This window comes from Melozone crissalis, unplaced genomic scaffold (assembly GCF_028551555.1).
Source record: "Melozone crissalis strain CALT ecotype California unplaced genomic scaffold, PUWL_Pcris_2 ptg000027l_1, whole genome shotgun sequence".
Classification (NCBI taxonomy): Eukaryota; Metazoa; Chordata; class Aves; order Passeriformes; family Passerellidae; genus Melozone; species Melozone crissalis.
This window is the reverse complement of record NW_026535805.1, coordinates 35,767,090-35,791,743: the sequence shown is the minus strand read 5'-3', so window position 1 is coordinate 35,791,743 and position 24,654 is coordinate 35,767,090. Positions and strand designations below refer to the sequence as shown.

The 24,654-nt window shown below is 37.7% G+C and overlaps 1 protein-coding gene across 4 annotated transcripts in view; it reads left to right on the top strand.

Annotated features, from left to right (window-relative positions):
- Nucleotides 1-24,654, top strand: part of ZDHHC14 (zinc finger DHHC-type palmitoyltransferase 14) — a 93,868-nt gene that overhangs the window by 32,553 nt on the left and 36,661 nt on the right. For 2 of the 4 annotated variants that reach the window (XM_054279397.1, XM_054279395.1), the window contains exon 2: nucleotides 20,245-20,405. In XM_054279397.1, coding sequence (XP_054135372.1) covers nucleotides 20,245-20,405 — 161 coding nt within the window. Of the gene's footprint in view, nucleotides 1-20,244; nucleotides 20,418-24,654 lie in introns of all 4 variants that reach the window. The other 2 variants (XM_054279396.1, XM_054279394.1) reach the window with 1 other exon arrangement.

Below are 24,654 nucleotides of genomic sequence, written 5' to 3'. Positions count from 1 at the left end.
TCTGTAGCTAAAAAACTCTTCAAGTCTGGATTATATTTAACATGATGTGTTGTGGAGTATTTGATGTATCCTGTTACTGTATCTGGTGTGTGACTGCCAGCTTTTCTGATTGCCTTGGTAGCTGCATGATGTAATGTTGTGCTGAGAGTGAAATTAGTGTTACTGATAATGAACATTTTTTCTAAGCTTTTAGTAGTTGTATTTAGCAATACCATGACTAAAAATAACATTTTGAAGTGGTTTTGAGGAAGCAAAATGAAATATTGAGGCAAAATGATGACTTAATGGCTTACTGCTTTACAATAGTGGCTGCTATTACAGCAGGATTTTTTCAAGTAGGAGTGAGACAGCAAATGTAGTACTCGAAAAAAAAGACCTTAAATGCTGTTTGTGTTGGCTGTCTACTGGGGATGAGTTTCATGCTCAGCCAAAGAATATCAAAATGAGTGGCTGTAAAAACCCTTGCAAAGCCTTGGCAAAGGTTGGATGTGAGAATAAGTATCGAAAGAATAGTAAACTTCAGAAGTTTGGGGGAAATACATACAAGTGTTTGTTTCAAAGAGTGAGGCAGCAGTTTCTTCAGCTGAGACAACCCAGTGTCGGGTTACTGTTACCAGAAGAGAGCCATGAGTTTCCTAATCCCCTCCCGCCGCTGTGCCTATGGCACTTTCCTCTCTCATGGTCCGGTCCCGGTGCTCCACGGACTAGGCTGGGATGTCCTGCAGTAGCTGCTGCAGCTGGAAGCGCCTCGGCCGTGCCCTCAGCTGAAAGAGACAGGGCAGGAGATCTTTCTCCTTTTAATGCCTTTGTTAAAAATCGGCTCGGCTGGGGAGAACCGACGGGCCGCCCTCACGCCGCCGCTGCATCCAGGAGTGGCACGGAGGAGGAAGAGTGCAGCTGTGTCCGCTGCTCTGTGGGCTGGCTGGGGGCTCCGTCCTCACCAGAGCACCAGGAGATTCCCGGTTTCTTGGGTTGACATTCAGGGTCCTCTGTCCAGCCGACATCTTTTAGGTTAGGGTGAGGGGTGAAAAGGGTCATAGCGGATACTGGATTCTGTTCCTCACGTCTAGACATCGCTTCGATCTGTCACTTTCGTGTTGGTTCGTTGTTTTTGGTGAGGGGCTTCTTCCTTTTGCATGCTGGCTCCGATGTCATTTGCATGCCAACCCCGATGTCCCCTCCTCTTCACCGCCTGGGTGCCATCCTCCCGGAAGCAGCAGGGTGCCACTGGACAAAATGGGGAATTCTCAACCATCAGCGACAGGCAGTTAACGAAAAGGACAGGTGATTGCAACAGTTAGAACTCCACCCTGGCAGCAACTGGCCCAACCTGTGAACTCTGCAACCTTTTTAAAAAATGGGCAGCTTTTCTGTTCCTAACATCAGCCGTGCCCTCAGCCATGCCCTCAGCCGTGCCCTTTGCCATGCCCTTGCCATCCCTTCTGCTGCAGAGGAGCTGGGCCGGCTCCCCGGGAGGCTGGCACAGGGTGGGCAGCAGGACTGGCAGTGCAGGGCTGTGGGCAGAGCAGGACTAATTGACTCCTCCTGTCACGAAGAGTTCTACCTTTGTCTGTCATCTCTCTGCTTTTTCGTGCTACAGGGCAGTCATTTTCTAAATACACCCTACATTAAAGTTCTAATTTTGCACATTTCAAAACCGCATTGCTGGTCTGTCCTACCAAAGCTGCTCTGCAAGGGATCAGATTTCCTTGATCTCTGCCTCATGGGGTTTTTTTTAGGACTTGCAGATTTTAGACCTCACCTTTAAAACATCTTTTCCCACTTGCACATTACAGTCACTTAAGATTCCTTTTACTGAAGTTGGACTTTTTAGCTTCATATTTTGCATAATATTTTATCAATATGCCTATTGTAACTTATAAATACTCTGAATTAGTTTCTTACAAACCACACTAATCCTTTCTTGTGAAGCTTTCAGTACAAAATGTTAACATAATTTTCTGCCTCAGCTCCTGGTTGATCTTTTTTTTAATCATATGCCTCTCTTAATCTAAGGATTAGTATTGGTTTCCTATAAATTAAACAATTTAGATGAGGATAATTCTTTTGGCTAAAAGTCTTTAAATGTGCAGCTTTAACATTATTATTAAAAGTTTCTTAAAGACAGAATTTTACTATTTTTATACAAGTTAATCATTATTAAGAAGATTATTATTTCATATAAGCGAGCTTTTCCCAGGTTTTCAGGAGTTCATCAAGAATATATTTTTAGCTTTTAGGAAAAAAGTGTAAATTTGAATAACTGTAATCAAGCGTAAACTTTCCGTAAGTCACTTTATTTGCTATAGATCCAAGATACAGACTTCCAGTTGTTTGCTTGGGGGTAATTTGCAGGATCCATCACTTTGTTATCTGTAGATTGATTGACTATTGTGTGTGCCTTGGTTTATTTTGTGTATGACTGAATTTATATTTTTTCTTTTTTTTTTTTTTTTTGAAAAACATGTATTTTTCTTTTTCTTTGACAATTGGATTCAAACAGCTGTTTTCAGTGAAGCTAATTCATGTGTTTTCTTACAACAAAGTTGCTTCATACCAGCCCTTTTAATAAATTAGGGTAGTTTACTGTAGTAGTAATATAGGATCAGTAATCTGCTTTTAAAAAGTTTACTAATTTGAGAAAAAAATAATTGAAGCAGGCTGTCAAATAGAGGGTCAACCACTTTATGTTGGCTTTTTGACTTACGTGTGGGTAAGTAGGGTAATTTAGGGTAAAAAATACCCTAAATTGCCAAAGCAACTAGGGTAAAAATGTGATTGCATTGGCAAATGCAATGGACTGTGTTCTCCAGAAATTCCTCTCTATTCCTTATCATTTCTTTTAATGGTTTTGTAAGCTCTTGTTATGATTTAGATGAGGTAGAGGTTTTTGGCCATCTGGAGTAGAATAAGGGTTTGGGTCACTGTGCAGGTATTTTTGCAAAGGGTGTGGGACCTTGAATTAGGCAATGTGTGTCTGGATAGGACAAGCAGGAATTTCTTTGTAAGTATTATTAGTTCACCTTAGTTATCAGTAAATATGGAAATAATAATAGTGGGAGATGAGACTTTCATTGTGCTTTGTTTACTTTCATCAGTTTGGTCTTTCAAAGCGTGTTCTAAAGCACTTTTTATGGTCATTAAGGCAAATTCAGAGTTCTTGTCAGAATTGGTTTCAAAATCTTCATCTTTTATTTGTTGCTTGCTGTTCATATGGTAACATAGAACTACTTTCTTAGACTTGTTAAAAAAACTTCCTACTTCATTTCTGGTTTAATATGCTGCTTTATTCAGTTTTCTGGATTATCATTATCATTATTTCTAATTTTTCACGTTGTATCTTCCAGGCTTCATATATTCACATGCAAATGTCTGTTATTATTCTTCTGACCTCTCCTGAAAGAGTCCTTCAGGTTCAGTTCTTTCATGAACTTTCCTGTAGTGACTACAACTCCCATCCATATTGATTCCTCTGCTGTCCTTGTAGCTGGAGAATTCTTTAATCCTATGCTCTGTCTGTGTCTACCCAGCTTTCACATGGGTGTGGAAGCCAAAACTCCATTACTCTTTGGAACTCCAAGATCCAAAATCTGGGTGCTGACTTCATGCCAAAACATGTTATAAGCTTTAAGTTAAAGCTTATACACACAGGAAGAGTCTGTATTTCCTTCCTAATGCCTTTGTTAGACATCTTTGCTTTGGTGAGTAGAATAACACATAAATTAACCTAAAGTGGATTGGGTGATTTACTTATAAAGTATAAAGCTGCTTCCACTTGCTTACAGTCCTGCCTTTAATTAAGATGATGCAACTCTGAGTGTGAATGAGACATGATTAAATTCAAGTGCTGTTGATAGTGTCTTTCCATTCTGCTTTGTTAGACCAAGTGAAAAAAAAAAGTGCCACAAGAAGTGTTGCTGGTTGAAATAATGCACAAATCTAGCCTTAAGTGTCACCTGTATAACACATGAAAGTCTGACTATATGATGATTTTTTAGAAGTGTATTTTTGTACTTTGTCAACAAGATGGCACTTGCTGGCCATTGCCATTGTGTTGATCCAATTCACTCAGTATTGTGTCCCTTAACAAAACAGTAGTGGTGGTGTGCAGGTAGTTAGTATGAATACTTTCAAGAAAAAAACCTTGTTAACTAAGGATTGCCTGTCTTTTGGGTGTTTGTATTTCTTCAGGGATCTTTCTCTTCTTTTCTGAAGCTCCAGGCCATGCAAGGACATATATTTTTGTATGGCATTCATCATTCACTGTTGGGTTTTGGTAGGTTTCTTTTTTCCCATTTCAGACTTTGCCATTGATTGCACAGTCACAGAGTGAGCTGCAGGGCAGAGAGGGAAATGTACTTTCCTGTCACTCAAAATTTGCTTTTGTTGGAAAGGAAGCAGTACTGAAAGGAACAAAAATGAAGTTATTCAGTCAGTGCTGCATTGAAAATGCCTTTCCCCCAAAAATTATTCTTTTCTGTTTTATTATAGGTTTATAGCACTGGAATATAGCTCTTTCCTGCCAGTTTAAGATAATTGAAACCACTGAGTTACAACATCCTTCTGTATAAAGAATCTCTCAGGTGTAGTCTCAGTAGCTGTTTCGCTGCTGAGCAGAGGGAATTGTCCTCTGTCTGGAGTCTGCAGTGTTGGAGCACTGAAGTATTTGTCAGATGCTGAGATAGGCTTATCAGCTAAGTAGGAATAAAAAAATTGGTTGCATTTTTATTTATAAGAACTGTTTCTCAGGATGCATCTCTGGGCAGCCATCTTTTAAAAGTTTAATTTCACTGTGAACACATGGTGCTGCTTTATGGCTGCTCCCCATGTCCCATAGCTAATGTGCATGGTGGGTGGAGGAACAGCCAACACTGAGGACTCTTCAAAACTGACAACAGGGATTAATTTGCTCACAGGAGAGGGCTGTGAACTAAGGAAAGCTGTTTTGTAGGAAGGGTTTTTGGTGCTTCCCAGCTCAAATGGTCAGTAAGCACCACTACTGAGTCCATTTGTAGTCCTGCTCCAGTGTTAATCCTTTCCCAATTTAGAGGTGTTTGTGTCATCTTAGAGATGGCACTGAGCATTTGGCTTTTGGATTAGGTTCATGTGATTCATTCTGTGTTTGCTAGAGTTCATGTAATCAACTCATACAGGCATTGGGAACAAATACAGATTTGCCCAGTTTCTTAAGCAGAGATTTCTAACAGTAAATGCTGGAGAGACTGATGTGGAGATGTGCTTTTCTTGCAAGCAGAAGGTGCAAAATGCCTGATGTCTGTATTCAGGATTTAAAGAAAGAAAGTGAAAAATAAGGGAAGTTAGACAGTGTAGGAGGTTTTTTACCCATGGAATCATTGGATTATTTTATAATTTACTTAAGCCTAGAAATCATACAGTTATTGAAGTATTATCACTAATTATATGTTGTAGTCTGGAAAATATATATCAACACTAACAATGTAACTGTTGTTCTATCCCAAGAAGATTCCAGTTCTACTAAATAAAATCATACAGCTAATATTTTTGCCTGACACAAGAGGAAGTTGCAAATTAAACAAATCTTATATCAAGTATAATACCAACACTTTTCTCATTATCTAGGATTCAGAGAACTGCTGTATAACAAAGTCAACAACAAGAGAAAGGAGCAAAGCTTCCCTTGTTGCTATGATGGTAATGATAGAATTAGCTTTGTAAATATAGTTCATATCTCTGCAGATGACAACTTATTTTAACTTAGATAAGTGTTTTGTAGAGACTGAGTAGAATTGGAATTTCTGTTTCAAAAATGTTTTGTCTGTGAAATTCTGTGGAGTTTGAGAGAAAAATGTTGAAAGGGCTAGGGATTTTTATGTGCTTTGGCTTATTTCTTTGATCAGTCATCTCATTTATAATGGGCTGCAAGTATAGCTTAATAGCACCTATTCATATTATCTCTGAATGTCTGTTGCTTTCCTTTCAAGTTCAATATTACTACATAGTACTTAATTTGCTGGAGTCAATCCTATGCTGTGCCTTACATTAAATGGAGGTGTCTGATTTTTCCCTGAAAATATTTCAAAGCTTTTCTCTCTTGTAGCTGTGTTTACAGTTTAACTGAATATTATTTCACATTTTTGAAAGCTGGTGATCATCTCTTTATTACCAATCACCGTAAGTCACAGACAACTCTAAACAATGAAAACCAGCGATTTTAAAAACAAACAATCAGCCGTTTAACTTCTCACTCTTGCACTTACTCCCTGGAACATTGTGTCAGCACAAGGCAGGAGTGGAAATGACTAATCTGGTTGAGAGGAAGAGGAGCTTCATTTGGACTCTCAACAAAAAGTTACTCTCAGCATGTTGGTGGTGGAGGAAATGACTGTGGACTACTGTTATTCCTGACAGTAGCAAATAGATAATATCTGATTGCTTCGAGGCTCAGATCCTGAAATTCATAAAGTCTAGGGCTTTTTTTGAATGAAATTACTTTCTTGGAACATGCTTTTTTTCCTCAATATCATTCACTCTATAGAAAAAAAAGACAATTTACATATCTCTAGAAACTTTTTACCCCCCCAGAACTTTGAAGTAATGTCCTTAGAGTTATTGTCTAAAATACTGACAAAGATGTGCTGCCCATACTTGGAAAGAAACTTCCTAAGGTGTCTGTCAGCATCAGGTTCCTATTAAATAGATTTGAAAACCAGTAAAGGTTTTGTTTGAAGCTGAATTGTATAATTTTATAAAGCAAGATTAAAATGTATAAAGGACAAACACCTTTTCTTTTTAGGAGAAGCTGGAACACTTTTGGATTGATACATTTTCTTAATTTTTTTGTAACCATAGTATTTTTTTAATGAGCCAACTAATAATCAGCTTAGTAACATATGGAGTTTCTATTTTAAGTCCTCCTCCTTTTTCTTCCCCTGTTGTATTGTGTAAGCCAAGCAGTGTTTCCTGTTAGTAATTATTTGTATTTCAGTATTACCTAGAGATTCCAGCTGATTTGCTTGCTGCTTAGGCAGTATTTTTGTACAGTAGCATCCAAGACCATCATCAAGGTTCACTGGCAGCAAAAAAATCCCCCAATAAAAATAAATAACCAGGGGAATTTTTGTAGTTATACAGGATTTGAGACATAATTTTGTCTTGAATGTGTCCTGGGTAGGTGTATGTTCCAAAAAAGGAGAGGGATCAGAGTGTGGTGAATTGCCTTTGCACAAGGTCACGCAACAGAATGCTGGCTGATCCAGGAAGCCAGCTTAACTGATCCCTGCTCTCCTGCCCCATCCACTGAACTGCCTCTGACCTCTATTGTAATGGGCCTCTCTTAGGCTGATCTGTCTCCTTTTTGAAAGAAAATAAAATATTATTTCATCAACCAAAAATGAAGTCCTATGCATCCATTCAGTGTCCTTCAAAAGAAACAAAAGAAGCAAAGATGGATTTTTCATTTAGCAGCAGTTGGAAGATACAGTATTGTTTGTGCAATACTCATTAGGTCTCCAGAGATTGTTTCCTAAGGATAGGAAGGCTGAGGAAGTGAAGGCATTGGCATGGTGTCGAAGCAGCTGCACAGGGTTGGCTAAGCTACAAGCATCTGACTGCAGAGTCGTTCAAAAAAAATAAAGAATGCTTTTTGTTGTTTTGAAATGCTTATATATTTTTAGCTAATTTTAGTATGAATATTATAATGTCATATACAAAAGAGAGATGGTTGTAATGTAGCATATTAACAACTGGGAGGTTTGCACCATATATTTCAAAAATATTTTCAGTACTTATTTTGTCATCTAGACACTTCCCTGTACCAGTTTGATTCTAATAGACTGCTTCTGGCCAGTAATGCTACCAGGGCCTTTGTTTGCCCTCTGCTTACTTTTGCTGATTACCTTGGAATAGAAACTTAATATTTAATTTAGTTCTTCAGTACCATATGAGAAATACCTTGAGAGGTTTTTTTCAAGGGTGGTGTGCCTACAGATTTTTCAATTACTTTTGTCAATTGTATCTATGTTTCCATGAACAAGAGAGAGGGGGTTAATAAAGTACAAATGAATAAAACTCTCTCAAAGACTGGATTCATTTTGGCACTAGGTTCTGTTACAATCAGTGTTAATCATGTCCCTAAATCCTGTCCTTTTTCTGGAACTTACCCTAGGGTAGGACAGACTTCAGAACAAGTGTTACTTTTTTTTTAGGTTCCAGAACAGAATACAGCTGAAGATGTTATGAATAATTATCACTGCTGTTGAGAAGCAGCAGAATGTGTTCATGTTCAAAGAGGGAGATTTGTGCTGTCCTGAGGATGCTCACAGTGAGATGATCATACCCTTTGAGTAGTACATGAGCCTGAAACACAAGCCTGGCACTGGCTCTGTGTTGGCAGATGTGGACTGTTACATTTTAATAGCTCTTTACCATTCTGACAGACTGAAAAATTGCAGAGAGCTCTTGGTATTTCTCAGTGTTAGTGAGGATTCAGACAGCAGTAATAGGGCTCATATGAATTTGTGGCTATGAATTTTAATTCAGGAGTAGTTGCATTAAAAATCTTTTGGGAGAATGAATACAGCTGTACTGGCAACTTGGTATTTGCCATGCTGTTTGCTCTTTTAAGGTCTGTAGCTTTTCTGAATAGGATAATTGCACTCATAGCTCCTGCATGTTTGCTTCTATTTCCCTCCAGCCCTAGTATTCTGCATGTTTTAAGCAAGGTTGTTAGTATGTATTTGGGACATCGAGGTTATTCATGTTGTATTGCAGTTTAGGACAAAAATGTAATGTTTAGCATTTTAATTAACATAAATTGGAAATAAAAGTTTCTCTCTGGATTAGAGTGTGGTTTAGGATAATGTCTTGTTTTTATAAGATGTGTAGTCTTCGCTTCTTGTTTCATCCATTCAGCAAAATCTCATTAGAATCTTCTGTAGACTTGTAAGCTTTGACTTCATGGACAGAACAAAAATGTGTCCGACAAACTGTCAAATATGAGAAAAGAATGGAAATGGTCTAGGAAAAAGGGGTTTTGTATACCTGTGAAGAAACACGAGCTTGTGCTCCTGGTCTGTCCTTTATTTGTAAATAGAAATTGCTTACTCTGCTGCAGTGTTGGGTGTACACTTTGCTCTGTCACTTATTCACTGTGAGCTTTAGTGTAATTTTTAGAGCTAGGAGTAAGATGCACCCAGGTTGCTCCTTTCTGAGCACTTGCAGACAGAAAATGTTATAAATCTCCATTATGTTGCACCTTTTCATAGAAAAACTATTCAGAAATTGGGCACGAGCCTGAAAACTCCTGAGCTTTGTTATCATGTAAGGGACACAGAAAGGAAGGAGGAGCAACACATTGGGCATTTATCCTTTCATTTAGTGTAGCTATTTGAAGTGACATAAGCAGCTTCTTAGTTCCATGTAGCTCATGTTTTTGGCTGTAGTATGTTCTGCCAACCTGAAAAAGGCAAGCTTTGCCATGGAGAAGGGATGTAATCAGAAGACACGTTAGAAGAAGCTGTAGAATGTTACCAAACTTTGGATCTTCCTCCTGGTTATGGTCTGTTTGTGTTGCTGTGTATGGAGGCACTGATTAACCCAGGGTAGCAGCTTCTCTTTAAATTTTGTTGCGAATATCCTCAGATAAATTGGGACATGGTGGGGTGTAAAATCTGCAGCTCCCCTCTGGTGCTGTAGCATGAAGAAGGTGTGCATTCAGATTTGACAAAAGGGCCTGGGCAGCTCCTCAGGCAGGAGGGAGTCTGAGGGACTTGCCAAAGCAGCACAACTTGTTAAAGACAGAAAACACCAGGGCGAAAGGTGGAGCTCATGATATCAATGCTTGGAGGACTCAGTGAAACAGGTTGCACATTGCTGATGTACATTTACAGATGGTGCACTGCAGTGATGTAGGCTGTAATGTGATGTCATTTTGTACAGCCAATTGCAATCTTTGCTTTATTTTAGCTTCTGTGCAATTGTTTTAGGTATTCAGAAGATTTCCATTTCTATTTAGCTTCATGCCCCGCTGGTTTCCTGTTTATGTAAAAGTGCCAAAGAGCAAGAGTTGGTGTGGTATTTGCATGGTTGAGAGTGACTGTGGGAATGGTTTTTATGTCAGCATCTGAAACTGGAAGGTGGACAGCAGAACATGTTTGACAGTGGAAAGATGGAGAATAAATCTTGTGTTGCAATTCCAGAGAGTATATTCTGGGAACAATGAAGTTACTGAGCTTTTCCCTGATTTTCATGACTGGTTTGCCTTAGGGAGAGAATTCACATCATTCCACTTGCAAAGCTGTCTGCTGGTGTCTGTGTAAATATGGCAAAAAAAGTAATCCTTCAGTGGGGATCGTGTCATATGCAGGTGCTAGCAAGTTGCATAATCGAAATGTTAGAAGAAGAAAAGGATTTGAAATTTATAGTCACAGTGGATGTAACAAAGACCTTTTCTTTGCTTCACCTTCTTGTGACAATTTTTAGGAGTTTTGGCAGTCTGACAAAAATAGATAGATGTTAAACTGAAGAATAAATTATACTTTCAAAGAAGGATAGCAGTAACACCCTGTGTTTGTTAATCTACCCTGCCTGAAGAGATGAGGCAGGGGAGATTAACAAACACAGGGTGTTCTCTAAAATCCTATTTTGGTTCACATTAAAATTACGAGTTGTGGTAATTACTGGACAAAATTTCATATTAGTTGGGAAAAGGCTTGAAAATCTCAATGAAACAGTAGTAAAGGAAATTTGCATATGGCAAAAAATTAAAACTGAGTGGGAATTTTGAATAAAATATTTTTAAGAAACTGTAAAAACTGGGCATGTCTTTGTTCATTTTACATTCAGATCTGGTTTATGCATTGGCAGTCAAAGTATTTGGTTACTGTACCTCATGTAACTGGAAAGTAACTATAGTTCTTAAGTGACATTTGTGTGAAGAGCATTATTATTTTAAATGTGGAAATTTTTTGTTGTTGCACTTGCTACACAATCTTCTGTGATAACCTCAACTTTAAACCATTCACAGGGATGATTTTCAAGCTTAATTTTTAATTTTTGAAGTAACATTTCTGTGGTAACTTCATTGTACTTTTCTGTGATCTGTATTTTTGTGGTCACTGACTTAAGAGAAAATATGCTGGAATATGTTTTTTCTTATTTAAATGGGTGATTTAATCACCTTTATTTAATACAGAATTAATAATTATTAATCACCTAATTTGATACAGCATTGATGTATGGTAAAAATAACTTTGGATGAATTATAGAAATGTTCAGGAAGAGAATATGAAATTAATAATTTCAGTCAATGGCCTTTCCCAAGAGGAAAGTGCCCCTTGGTGATGTGTTTATGGAAGTACAGAGAAAAGTATGATATGATAAAGCCACTGATTTTCAATTTGACCATGCTTATCTAGGTTTTATAAGTATTTAACATAGAAGTATAGAAAGAGCATTTAAATGTCTTCCAAAAAAAGGAAATACTCAGACGAAAGTGTTGCATTACTCAAACACTGCAGTCTTCTCTGCGCACATCCCTGCAGGTGACTGCTATGGCATTGCTAAACTCTGGTGATTCAGAAGCAATCTTTCATTGTAGTCTATTTCTTAAACTTTTCATGCCTTGTCTTTTGTGACTTGCACCCAAGTCTCAGTTCTAAGGCAAAACAGTAAAAGGCTATTCCTAGTTGTTTCAATTATATTGCTAATCCAAATATTTGTAGTGGTGATGCTCTCTGTGTAGATGAAGCACTGTGTGCTTTATTTTTTCTATGAAATAAATGATTTGCCTCAAGCTGGTTTTTGCAAGTTGATATATTTAAATTGACCCATTTTTAGATATGGAGATCTGGCACTGCTTTGGAATCATGAGTGCAAATTAGTTGTTGGGGTTTTTTCTTAGTCTGAAGTAGCCTGCAGTGTGCCAGTCTGCCTCTCCAATGAGTGCTCAGTGTGGGACCAGAGATTCCCATGAGACTGTGAGGGGGCAGCAGGAGAAAGCAAGGGATGCCATTTCAGGTAAAACTCCTCCAGCACTTGTGGAGACCCAGGGCAGTGAAGTTACTACAAACAAGCCTCTTGAGTCTTTTTATGATCAAGTTGCTGCATTGCTCAGCTCTGCTTCTTTTGAGAAGAGGAGGTTGATCTCTCTTGGTTTTATCCTCCTCCTTCTCGCTTTATGTTCCCAGTTGCTCTATTTATAACAATGTGATATATACTTTTGATATGTAGGGTGGGTAGCATTATCAGTTCTCCATTTTTATAAGTAAAGGATCCCTAGGAAGTGCTGTGTCTGCTTTTCAATGAATATTCAAAGGCTTTTATTATAGTGGCTTTCACTGAGCAGTTAAGATGTAAATATTTTTTCCTGTATTTTAGATGAAAGTTCATTTGTGTGTTCTATACAAAAGACTTGTAATACAGAGAACTGCAGAGGAAAGAAGAGTAAAAAAAATAATAATCTGGGATAAATGAGCAGCTGTGTGGTATTTAGGCATCTGCTAGGTTAAATCATGGCAATAAGACACTGGATCCACTATTCCTAAGATTATGATTATGGGTGGGATTTCCACAAAGCAACTGAATGGATCTAGAAATCACAGTTGAACTTCATCCTGCCCTCTGATTGTTCCAACCTGTTCTCTGGCACTCATTAATTGCACAGTGAATTAAATTGCTTAGGAAATTGATCAAACAGAAGATTAATGTTTTTGGGAGTTCTTGAGTTTGGTGGTCTTGGTTTTTTTTGAATTTAGTGGTTTTGGTTCTTTTCAGAAAAGGGAACAGATGAAAAACAATTCTTCTGTTTTAGCTCATCATTAGGCAGCTCATTTGTGCCATACAGGGTAAGTGACAGTGGAACGTGGCCAGAGGCGGGGATTGCATTGACAGGCCTTTGCCTTTAGCAAGAGCTAGGCTTTACATCTCGCCTTTAGACGTTATAGATTGGGGAGGGTGAAAACAAGCTATGGCTCACTGAAAGCTCAGAGTCAATAACTGGCAGCAGCTTATTTGTGTGTGCTGCAGTTTCCAGAGGATGCCGTGAAAAATCATCTTGAAGCTCACACTCCTTTAGGGACTTAGTTGTGGCGTGAGGCATTTCCGCTTGTTTTGTCCCAGTTTTCATTTCAATTCATTAGTACTTGGGATTAACCTGATGCTTTAGTTATAAAATCACATGACAGGAAATAATAAGAAGTAGTAAGGAAGCAATATGAAGCACAACAGGAAAGAAGGTGTTCTATATGGGCTGTTTAAAAGAAATTACAAGTTTCTGTATTTAGTGGAATTCATTGATTGGTGCTGTCTTACACTGTGAAAACCAAACCTTACACTGTATGCAAAACTGGAAAATTTAAGTGCAGATATATTTTTAGTTTTTCAAGTAAGTAATTAGTCAGGGAATGGAAATAGCAATAAAGCAAGACTTCAATTTGCTGCATGTTTGGAAGCTATGCCTTTTCTAAGTTTCTCTTTTGAGGATATTTTATACTTGCATTGACTTTTCATAAGTCAGGCATTCGATGTATCCACCAGTTTGCTAGATATTCCCCATTTTCTTACTACCTTGCTTGGAAATTTCTGGCCAACAGGTGATGGAATCATAGTTTTTTAAATAGTGTTTTGTAAAACAGAGATGTTCCTTATCTCTGGAACAAAGTAAAATATAATTGCCCTTGTAGGAGCTTCAGTAATCACATCTGTTTTGCAGACAGGTTCATTTTGCATGCAGATGCATTTTATTTATTCCAGCTTTGAAGTTTGACAGCGGATCGTTAGAGTTAATTCACATAGCAATAAAAACTGGGAGGTCATGCAAGGCTGTTACTTTGATTGTTGTGTATCTGCTGCATTAAACCCTTGAGATCTTTACTTGTAGGAGAGAATTTGTGGTTATCTTCTACAATATCCTAATCAACAGTGCTTGCTTTGCTTCATCCGAACTCCTACATCCAAATTGAACCAGTGTAAGTCTTATTTCAATGGTAATGCATTACAATTGAATGGAGTCAGTGCTGTAAGGAGTTCCATTGAATGCTTGCAGGTTTGAGCCAGAGAAGAGAGGTCTCTGAAGTCTCTCATTCTTCGTAATCCCTCATGGGTTTGAGCAGCTTTAAAGGCCAAACTGCATCCAGTTTCTGCATGAAACTTTGAAGACCAGTTGTTGAGCTTTTGCTGTTCAGGGCAATGTTAAGCTAATTTTATTTTGTAATAGGTTGGAGAGAACCTATAAAGCACTTACCTTGTTAGGTTTAAGGATCATGCTGGTTCAGTAATCTGTGGGATTTCATCATATTAATCCTCTCTGTGTTAAGTAGTCATTTCTATGTGCTGGTAGAGGCTAGGATACTTCATTACATGCTGGAGTCACTACTAGTTTATATGTGTTTCCACTAAAAAATTATTTTCAATTAGAAATAATTTTAAATGGAGTTAGCCCCAAGAAATATAGCAAGTATTGAAAAAATAAGATGCATCTAATACTGTAAAATAGAGAATAAACTTACAGTAGTTCTCATCTGAATCCATTCAATAAATATGTCTTTCTGATGAAGGCATATCTGAGATTATTAAGATGATGAGGAGGTAGTATTCTGGCTATTGCTGCTATTGCTCCTGTTCCTGTTGTCATTCTGCCTTGTTTGACAACTGTTCTGTTCTCCATAGTCTTCATATGCTTGCAACACTCCAGATTTCCTGAATTTAAAATGAAGCAAATTGTCAGAAGAGTGATTTTTATCTTGTATTTCATCAAGTAAGTTTTTGAAACTGCTTTACCATTGTAAAATGAGGGTGGGTATGATTTAGAAAGAATTCTCAAAACAAATAATAATGAAGTAAATTAATTTTTTAAAAGTAAATTTCAAATCCTATTGAAATTAGTCTGTATGTTGCTTAATATCCCTAAAACAATTCAATAGGGATTTTAAAAGCTGTACAAAAGAATGAAGCAGATGTAGGAAACTAATGCAAAACTTCCTTAGCTAATCTTGTTAGGAATTTACATTACTTGGACTAATCTATGCTCAAATTATACCACATTTTTTGTGTGCCAGCAGCATGCTTCTGAAAAAAACAAGTTAAAAGAAGGAAGCCTCCAAACTCCACAACAGTGAAAGTATTTCACTCTGATCATTCTTTGTCCTGTTTATCTTTATAAATTCTTTATCAGGCAGCAGCTTCCAAGGTATTGCTGTGCCCTCACATTTTGCCCATCTTCACGTCTTCCTCTGCCCGTGTTGCTCTTCGTGCATGTCCTTGGCTGCACTGGCAATTTATCATTAGAAAAATAAGTTATAAACTATTTTTGTTCTAGCCCAGAGTCTTGCTTTGCCTTTAATCTGTCTATATATGGATATTCTCTTGCCATCTCTAAATTGGAAGAGGTCATGTTTAGAACATGGTTTCACAGGAAGCTGTGGTCTGAATGAAAACCTTACTGACAGCTGCTGAAACTGAGGTCTTCTTCCTCCCACTGTCCAAATTTCCCTCTCCCTGTAGTTTTGTGTGTGCTTCTTTTTCCCTTGCTTTGTGGTAATATCCTTTTCAAGTGCATGTTTGGTTTGTTAGAGAGACAGAAAGAGAAGTCAACAAAATGGTGTCATTTTCACACATTTTAGTAAACTAACTTTGCTCACCAAAGAGCCTGACAAAGATTTGTGTTGGCATAAGGGCAGAAGTTTGGGACAGTGGCTTGGAGCAATGATGCAGTGGAGCTGAAAGGAAGGGTAAGCTGAGAAGAGCCATAAATGAGAGTGGAAGGAGAAACAACAAACCCCTTGGGCTAGTTTAAAGAAAGCAGCCCAGTCTCATTCAGATGTTAACTTGTAACGTGTGGAGCTGAAGCCAGGGTGCCCAGTGCCAGCCTTCTCTCTTCTGTTGGACATCACCTGCATGCCAGTAGCCTCTGATGTATTAAACAGGGAGTATGTGCAGAAACAGAAACAAAGTTGGTGATGTAGGAAAAGCAACAATAATTTTCTTTCTTTATGTTACATATCTCAACTATATTTATATTTTTCCTAGAGTACATATATTTTATATCTGCTACAAAGAGTTTTATATTATTGAACAGCTTGACATATAGTATCCTCTTGGCAGACTTGCAAGCCAAGCTTGTAGGGCTTTTTTTTTTAATTAGTGTAATTAAATGCAATAGCTATTTCATCTTTGCATTAAATTTGTATTTTTATTGTTTTTCACATGCCAACTGAACAAATATTAATTTAAATCTTCAATGTATAAAACCTTGGTTTGTTGGGTTTTTTTTTAAATACAGGCTCAACTCCTCTCCAGATACCCGTACTGGAGAGATTTGTCATTTACTGAGTCTCCCCATCAGTGAATTACTGCCAGTGAACCTTTCAGGAAAGTTATCATCTTTCCAGGAAAGGCCTTCAGGAGACTTCTTTTCTTTCCTCCCCTTTTCTAATGACAGTGCTTGAAAGTTGTAGGACTCTGACTGTGCTCCTCAGCACAGCTCCTAGAAGTGTTTTTCTGCTGATCTCAGTAGCCACAGGGAGTATGGTCACGCAGTGACGAGGGCTGCTGGGTGGCAAGAGTTGCTTTTGTACTTCCCCTGCATCCTTTGTTCACAGGGGTGATGCTTGATTATTATCTCTTCTGTGCCAGGGTGTTTTTATTTTTATCGAGCTGTGACAGACTAGTCTTCCACCAGATTTTATTTCCCTCCTACACTCATGCAGACTTTCACATGATGCTTCAAAAAAGCAGCTGAGAAGCCAAGCAAAAAACAAGGCTAAAAGTATCAAAGTTCTCAATTAATTCAAAACTTCAAGTTATGTTACAGTTTGCTGTATGTGGATCCAAACATTCTTGCCTGAAAAAGCTATTTTCAGAGTAACAGTTTCTAATGGGGTCAGTGGTCTAGTAATAATTTCTAAAAATGTGTTTTCTGGGATAGGCCTAGTCAGTACTTGCTGTCCTTGCAGATGCTGATTTAAAACACCTGTTTTACCCTGTCTAAGATGTAAACTGAGGATGTCAGTCCATATCTAGTCATCACCACTTGGAAAAGGTTTGTCACTGTTTGCTCTGCAGTAGGACAGACATCTGTCCTGGAGCTCTCTGCTGTTTATCAGTTACTGGCAGTGGGCAGGTCTCTGCACAGGGATTTCCTCTGCAGGGGAAATTCTGAAATTTGCTGTCAGGAAATACTCACTAGTGTTTGCTTTAAGAAATCACTGAAAATACCCTCCAAAAAAGATACTTCTTGTAATATCCAAGGAAAGCTGCTGCCTGAAGGGATACATCCTCAATTAAATTAATTAAGGAATCTGAACAAACATGAGGGATAATCTTTTTCTGTGTTCAGTATTTAACAATTCTAAAAGTAGTAACACTAGGAGTGTTTAAAATAATATTGACTTAATGTAGCAGTACAAATACATTTGTTATATAAGCATGCAAATATAAAATATATAAATATGCAAGTGTATTTCTACAGATTTTTTTTCACACTTTTGAGCTAAGATCCATGTTTTTAATTTGAAGTCACATTTAATAGATCTTTTAATAACTCAGGAGAAGTAAGATTTTTCCCCTTTTTTTAAGCAAATGTGAAGAAAAAAGGTATCTGCTGGTTTTTGTTTGGTTTGTTTTTTTTTTAGATTTATCTCACAAGTATTTAAAAAATTAATTGGATGTTTTTAAAGGAGAGATGTCATAGAGCTCTCTGCAAGCTCATGTAATATTATGTGGTCTGTACATAAATCAGACTGTATTAAATGGTCATGCCCAGACTTCATGTCTGAATCTCTGTAAGGAGCTGCTGTAAGAAACTGGTTTCTCAGCTTGAAATAATTTTTTAATTGGTGGAACGTGACTTGGTTATTAGATGCCATCTTCAGTCTTTTCTGCATTACTGCTGAATTAATTTCAAGTCAAAGGTGGTAAAATATATGTTGTTAAACCTTAAAAGCAACTTTAGGCAAAGCAGATTACCTCGTGCTTGTTGTGAAGATTGTAGAGGGCTTTGAGAATGGAGATTTTTTCACTGCAGATGTACTTGGTTCAGCAAGGCAGAGACAGATTTTTCCATGCTTTTTTGCTGTACTGCAAACATTGCTTTTCAGCAATGTTGGGCTTTCTTAGTATTTCAGCACATCAATTTTTTCTTTCTGCCAATTTCATGTGAAATTACTGTTAAAAGGAAACATGTTGGAGTCATGGTCCTTAGTTTCCATCCTGTGAGCATCAGTGAGAATTTGTGTATGTAATGCCATTGCTGGTTTTGTGTAATAGTACTGTGCCTACTGTGCTGCCCTGAGATTATCTCAAGTTACCTTTCACACACATAGAGCTCTTGTTTGGTCAACAGACTTCAGCACAGTTGCAACTTCTTGAGTACATGTAATGAATAATGCAATAGAAGAGTGAGAGAACTGTGCTATATTTAGTGTTCATTAATGTACACGTTCCCTCTAATCCTTTTAAAAATATGTTCTTGCAGCCTATTTGTACTCTTCTCTGCTTCTCTGAGCACGTTACGTGGTTTTGATTTCAGTAGTCCTTTGTGGCCAGAAATAAATTGAGCAGTAGGACATTCATGCAGTGTGAAAGCTTCTCTTTGGCTGTTCGTTCTGACTGGCTTTTCCTGACATGAGAGGAGCAAGGCTTATAGCAACCAAGGCTTACATCTTGCTGCTGCTTCCTTTAGCTAGCACTGATTTAATAAGTCTGGGCCTTTGAAGATTTTCCTAAAAGTATACATATGAAGGATGTTTCCTAGCATTTCAGTGGTCTATTTGTTATGTGAAACCCCAGTATCTCTTGGGCCTCATCTTTTTTTAATAACCAGGTATCTTTTTATTCTTTTGTAACTTGTTGCACCTGTAGTATTGCATTAATGTAGGGAGAGATGATTTCCACTTGTTATGGTGTACACCATGTCATGCATATGGACTCACTGCATCCATGAAACCCTCTAGGTTTGGTGAAGCAGCCAAGTGTTTTTAATAGGGTTATGCAGGGAGATAAATGCTTTGTACATGGCAGCTGGTATGAAAAGTGTTTCCATTCTCTCCCCATCCTGTTGCAGAAGTGATGGACAGTGGAGCTGACATTGTCATCACTTGCTTAGAGTTAACATTCCACTGAGGTTAACTGACTTGCAGTGCAAAAGCTTGCACGTCTGAATCATCATTTCAGGCAGTCAGCAGAAATAGGGAAGCTATTGTTAATTAAACTTGATGAAGAAGCTTTAGATGAAGCCCTAAGGCCTAGAACTTGTTGGGTTTTGATTTCTGTTTTTAGGCTCACTTTATGACTTCTTATGTGGACATCAAAAGTACATGAAGCCATCTTGGTATTCTACCCACACCTACTTAATATAAGAGCTATGAAGAGAGTTTTCAGCCTGTGTGTTGTCTAAGATGGTGCTGCAGTGCTTCTGTAATGTCCAAGTGTTCATATCCCTTCTTTTTGCAGAGCTGTAAAGAGATACTTATATTTGTGTATTGGTTGGATTCCAGCCTTTCTGTCCATTTTGATTTAATCATATGTGAAGCACAGAGGAAAAGTTGCTTGAACTGCAATCCAGTCTTAAACCCTGCGTGTATATTGTAAATCTGGTAAACATAGAGCCATTTTTGCCCTGGTCATGGGCTGTTGATGTTGTCATAGACATGCCCCTGGATTCTTTGCTCCCAGGTGTGTTGAACTGTCATTTGCATTCTTCTTACTTTGTAAATGAGTAAACAAATTTACTAACTTACCAGAAATGGGTTAAGAAGGAAAATCAGTAGACATGTTAAAATATTGAGATACACCAAGACTCTGAAAGGAATGCGTTGCATGTTCTTGAGCACCATCTTTCTGGTGGATGATAAATCCATTTTATAGACTTAATTATGTATTTCAGTGTGGCTTATTTCTTCATGTTATGGGCTTCTTCAGGTTATTTCCCCTTTCCTCTCTCTGCCCAATTTACTTTTATGTAATTGGGCAGCAGGTGAAGAAATATATAAGCTTATTATGCTGCAATAAAAATATTTTATCTTCTTATGTAAATGAGTATTGCGTATAGTGAGGTCATTATTATGCTACTTGTGCCTTTATTATATTGAATATGCTATGAAAAATGGCAGAACACATAAACAGAAATTTCAGCTTCAGTAAACATTCCATGGCAAGAAATGCATCATGAGAAGAAGGTCAATTTTTCATATGCATTTATAGAGGTAGAATTTTTGAGAGCAAGTTGCATTATGTGTTGCTGATTGTTGACTCTTTTTCCTTTTGCAGTTGCCCGTATTTGTCAGAGAAGATTACCCCTGCCATTCCTGCAATTGGTGGGATCCTTTTCTTTTTCGTGATGGGGACCCTGCTGCGCACTAGTTTCAGTGACCCTGGTGTCCTCCCCCGCGCAACACCAGATGAGGCAGCAGATCTAGAGAGACAAATAGGTAACACCGAAGGTCTGTTGTCTCTTCCTTTCCTCCCGAGGGTGCATGTGCTGTGTGAAGGCAGTGTGCTGCTCTGCCCCTGGCAAGAGTTACTCCTCCCTTGCCACAGTCATTGTTCTGCAGCTGTAATGTCTGCTGGCATTGCGGTGATTCCTGTGGAAAGATGATTGATCAGTCCTTCACCAAGAAAGTAAACAAAACCCTGGCCTTTTACAGTGATAGTTATTACTGTAAATACTTCTCAGCAAGTCTGGTAGAAATCTCTCTGTATCTTTTAAGTGTTTTTGACAAGAAAGCTGATATTGCAAAAGATCTACAACTGTGCGTTTTTAAAACAATGTATTTTCAGAATTTTAACTGAATTTAATTATGTTATTTATAATGCAAAAGAGTCAGAAAAGTCTCTGGTAAAAATGTTACTTTTTTTTTAGTAAAGCAAGCATAATTAAAGTATAGAGCTGGATTTAATCATTCTCACTTAGCAAGAGCATTGTTAACTAAATTCTGTAAGTGGGACTTCTACAGGTACAAATATGCTGAGTAGCTGAATAGATAAGAGAACACAGGATGAGTTTGCACAACTGCTTCATAAATAGTGGGTTTGTGAGCTTAGTAAGCTACTCAACCTTAGTAAATGCTACTATATCTGCTTTGCTATGATAGTGGAAGTTCCATTTTTTTGAAGCAGTTTCAGAGAAGTGCTCACTCATGTAATTGAAAAGACAGGTAACAGGTCTGTGCAAGCACAAGAGAAATACTTGCAGCCTCCTTGATGTTTAATACCATAAGTCCAGTTCTAGGCTTTTTATGATAGAAGTATTAAAATGTTTGCTATTTATCTGAATATCAGAAGTGCATAAAAATATGGAAAAATATAATGAAGCATTCATTTAGCACCTTTTTGTAACCAGTGTTATGGTTTACTTTTATTGATCTCCTTCAAGGAATTCTTTACTTAGAGTAAGGTACCACCTTTACTGCAAAACACAGGTACAGGTTCCTGTTCAAGGAATTGCTGGTTTATCCTGTGTTCACAGAAGCATTGATCTATGTCAGGAAATAAATTATTTCAAATAAGCAGCTCACAAGAATAATTTTATGTTGGCATCTGTCAGAGTTTTGACGAAATACAAAACTAAAAATACAAATTGAATATACTAGAGGGGACAGTCAAAATGTTCCTGTGTGCAGCAATTTCAGAACTTGTGTTTAAAAATTATAATTATTTTTAAATGGTATTGCATACTTGTTCACAGGTTGAGGCTGCTGAGCTGATCAAAGCCATGGTCTTTTCTTCAGTGGTAGCAAAGGCAGTACTCTTCCAAGAAGGGCCAGTGGAATATTGAAGCGAGGAATTACAGTGGCAGCAAATGTGGAGTCCCCAAGCATGAGGGCTTATGGCAAGTGTAATAGAGGAACAAGCTAGCTAGCTATAAGAAATCATTCTGCCCTAAAACTGTGGTTCTGGATTCAACAACGGAAGTGGAAAGAAACATTTTTGAACTGTTACAGTATGGGGTTTTTTATGCGCCCGTAAAAGGTGTATCCTAGTGGAGTACTATCTGTGCAGCAGGAAAAGCTGAATGACTAGATTTTCCAAAACTGTCATGCAGGCTGGATTCCCTTGCTGTACCTTTCAGCTTGAGGCCCCTTCTAAAGATGGGGTGCAAGGTTAACATTAATTTATTTTAGACAAGGAAGTTCTTCAGATAACTCACCTAAAAATAATGCCTTTACCAAATACTTTCTTTGCTAAAATGTGCTAATGTAGCCTATCTCTAGCTTTTACTTTATTAAAATCATTCTTAGGTACTTGAGTCTTACCCTGCCCTACTGGTCTCTTTGAGAAGCAGCCTACCAGAAATTATTACAGATGCACTGAGAAACAGTTGTGTCCCAAGACAACGAATTGTGATTTAAGAATGCTATTTTGAAGTTCTCTTGAAGTGTATAAAACTTTATTTTTTTACTCTAGAAAGCATAGACCAAGATGAGCTGATTAGGAAGAATGGTTCTCAAAATAAGACCTTCTGAAGAAGCTGTCAGTACTTTGTCCTTTCAGATGACTTTCTGGGAACAGGGTGGTCATATTAAGAGCAAAAAATGTTTCTACCTAGGCTATCAGCCTTCTTCAGGTGAAGAACAGGAGACTAGCAGAGCTGTCATGCTGCTATTTCCACCCCCTGTGTGCAGGAATGGAAACCAGTTATTTCTTAAGAATTTGCTGTGTTCATAGATAAACAAAAACTGAAAAGAACTGAGAAAAAAAGAAAAAAGAAATTGTCCAAAAAACAAAAGGAACTTCTGTTATTCAAAAATACTATATTTAATGCAAATCATCAAGCTATCCTCATACAGAGGGAGGTTTGGAAGTGTAATAAGAGGCCATTTTGACTGTACTTGATTGTGGTCAGAAAGATACTAGTGCCAGAAGTGGAGATAGTTCCTAAATGTCAGTATAAAAGGATGGCACAAGCATATTGGGAAAGGCAAAAGGAAAATAAAGTCAGTTACAATCAGCAAGGAGCAGTAGAAGACAGCAGGACAGGTTCTGTTAGAGGTCACAGGAAGAAAGAAAAGCTGCAGGCATGCTGTGTAATTCGGAAATGAGAAATAGCAGAGGACAATCTGTGGGATTCAACACTGCTTTGATCTTAGAAGATAACTTGTACACTTCTTGATACTGATAGAAAGAGAAGAAAGAAAGTAGTTGTAGTTTAAAAGTCTGTTAATCCACTATCCTGTATCTTTATTGGTTTATCTAGTGTTCTGCTTTAATAGAAATCTGTCAGTTCTATCACTAGAAACTGTTCTCTGTCTGGAAAGACATGCTACATGATCAAATTATAAGAATTGTGACTGTCAAAGGACTGGGGCTTGTGGCTATTTAAGTCTCAAAACAAGCAACAAAGTATTTCAAGAGAAAATGGAGTGTAACCAATCTGATATCCTTCACTGAAAGAGTAAGTGTCTTGGTGGGAAAGCAGATCTGCTTAATTTTTCACTCTAATTAAGTTCTTGATGGTGTCCTGCATAGGATTCTTTCTATATAAGTTTAGGAAATAAGTTCTAGATGAAATTGCCACAAAGTCAGTAAGTACCTTTTCAAAAAGTCACTCTAGCAGCAAATGCTAAGTGCTCAAATAGGACCTTTCTGAGACTGATTGTGGGTTCTTGAGGAATATGCTTAATTCTGAAGTTGGGGCTGAGATGGAGAAATTTGCAATCACTGGGTTTGATTTTTTTAAAAATGTATTTTAAATAGTTTGAGCAGCATTAGGGAAAAACCACAAAATGCATGAATACAAGTGGAAATCAAATACTAATGGAAAGGAGTCTAAGTGGTGAATGGTGCAAGAGGAGGAGACTTGAGTATAATTTCCAAACAGATTGGGTTAGCACTGTGATGTTACAAAAAGGAAGAATCCTTTTTGGGACATGTTAGAAGAAGAGTGGTTGCATGAACCAGAAGAAGTGACATTCTGAGATACCCAGTGGTGATGAGGGCTCAGTCCACTGTCTGGTTTTCTACAACATATGTTGTACTCAAGAAACTCAAGATAAAGGCAGCTAAACAGAGAAGTTTGGAAAACAGGACCTGTAAGAATATTTATTACATACGTGCATTTGGCCTGAGAGAGAGGAGAAGCCGAAGTCTTAAAGTACTCTAGTTTGCTGGGGTTTTCATATAATGTAACAGAACAACAGCAACTAGATGTATGAGGCTTATATAACATAAAAATCACTGAGAGTAACTTTATTTACTGTAATTTCACTGAAATGCAGCAGGATTTTTCCTTTCTTTAAATGCAACATTAAATGTACTGATATTGTATTTCTACTTCAATTATAACTTCCATTAAAATTGAAAAGTAATTTTTCCAGGGATATCCTAGCTGTAATTACATTATTGTCATGATGCATGTAAGCATGACTTCTGCAATCACACAAAATATTATATTGAGAGGGGATTTTTCTTCTATGGAAAGCCAAATACTAAGAGCAGCCTTATTTCATAGCCTCTTTGCAGTTACGTGTCTTTCTTGGAGTTAAGTCAGTGTTAAGTCACTTCAAGTGGAAAAATTGTGAACTTATGAATATGAAGGCTTAGAAGGATAACCCAATCTAGGAGAATGGCTTTTGTAAGCAGGAAAGCATTTGTCCAGTTGATATACACAAATTTAATAATTCTTCCACAATAACAATCTTGTTTGCATCGGATAGGTGATGCAGATAATTGAAGAGATGG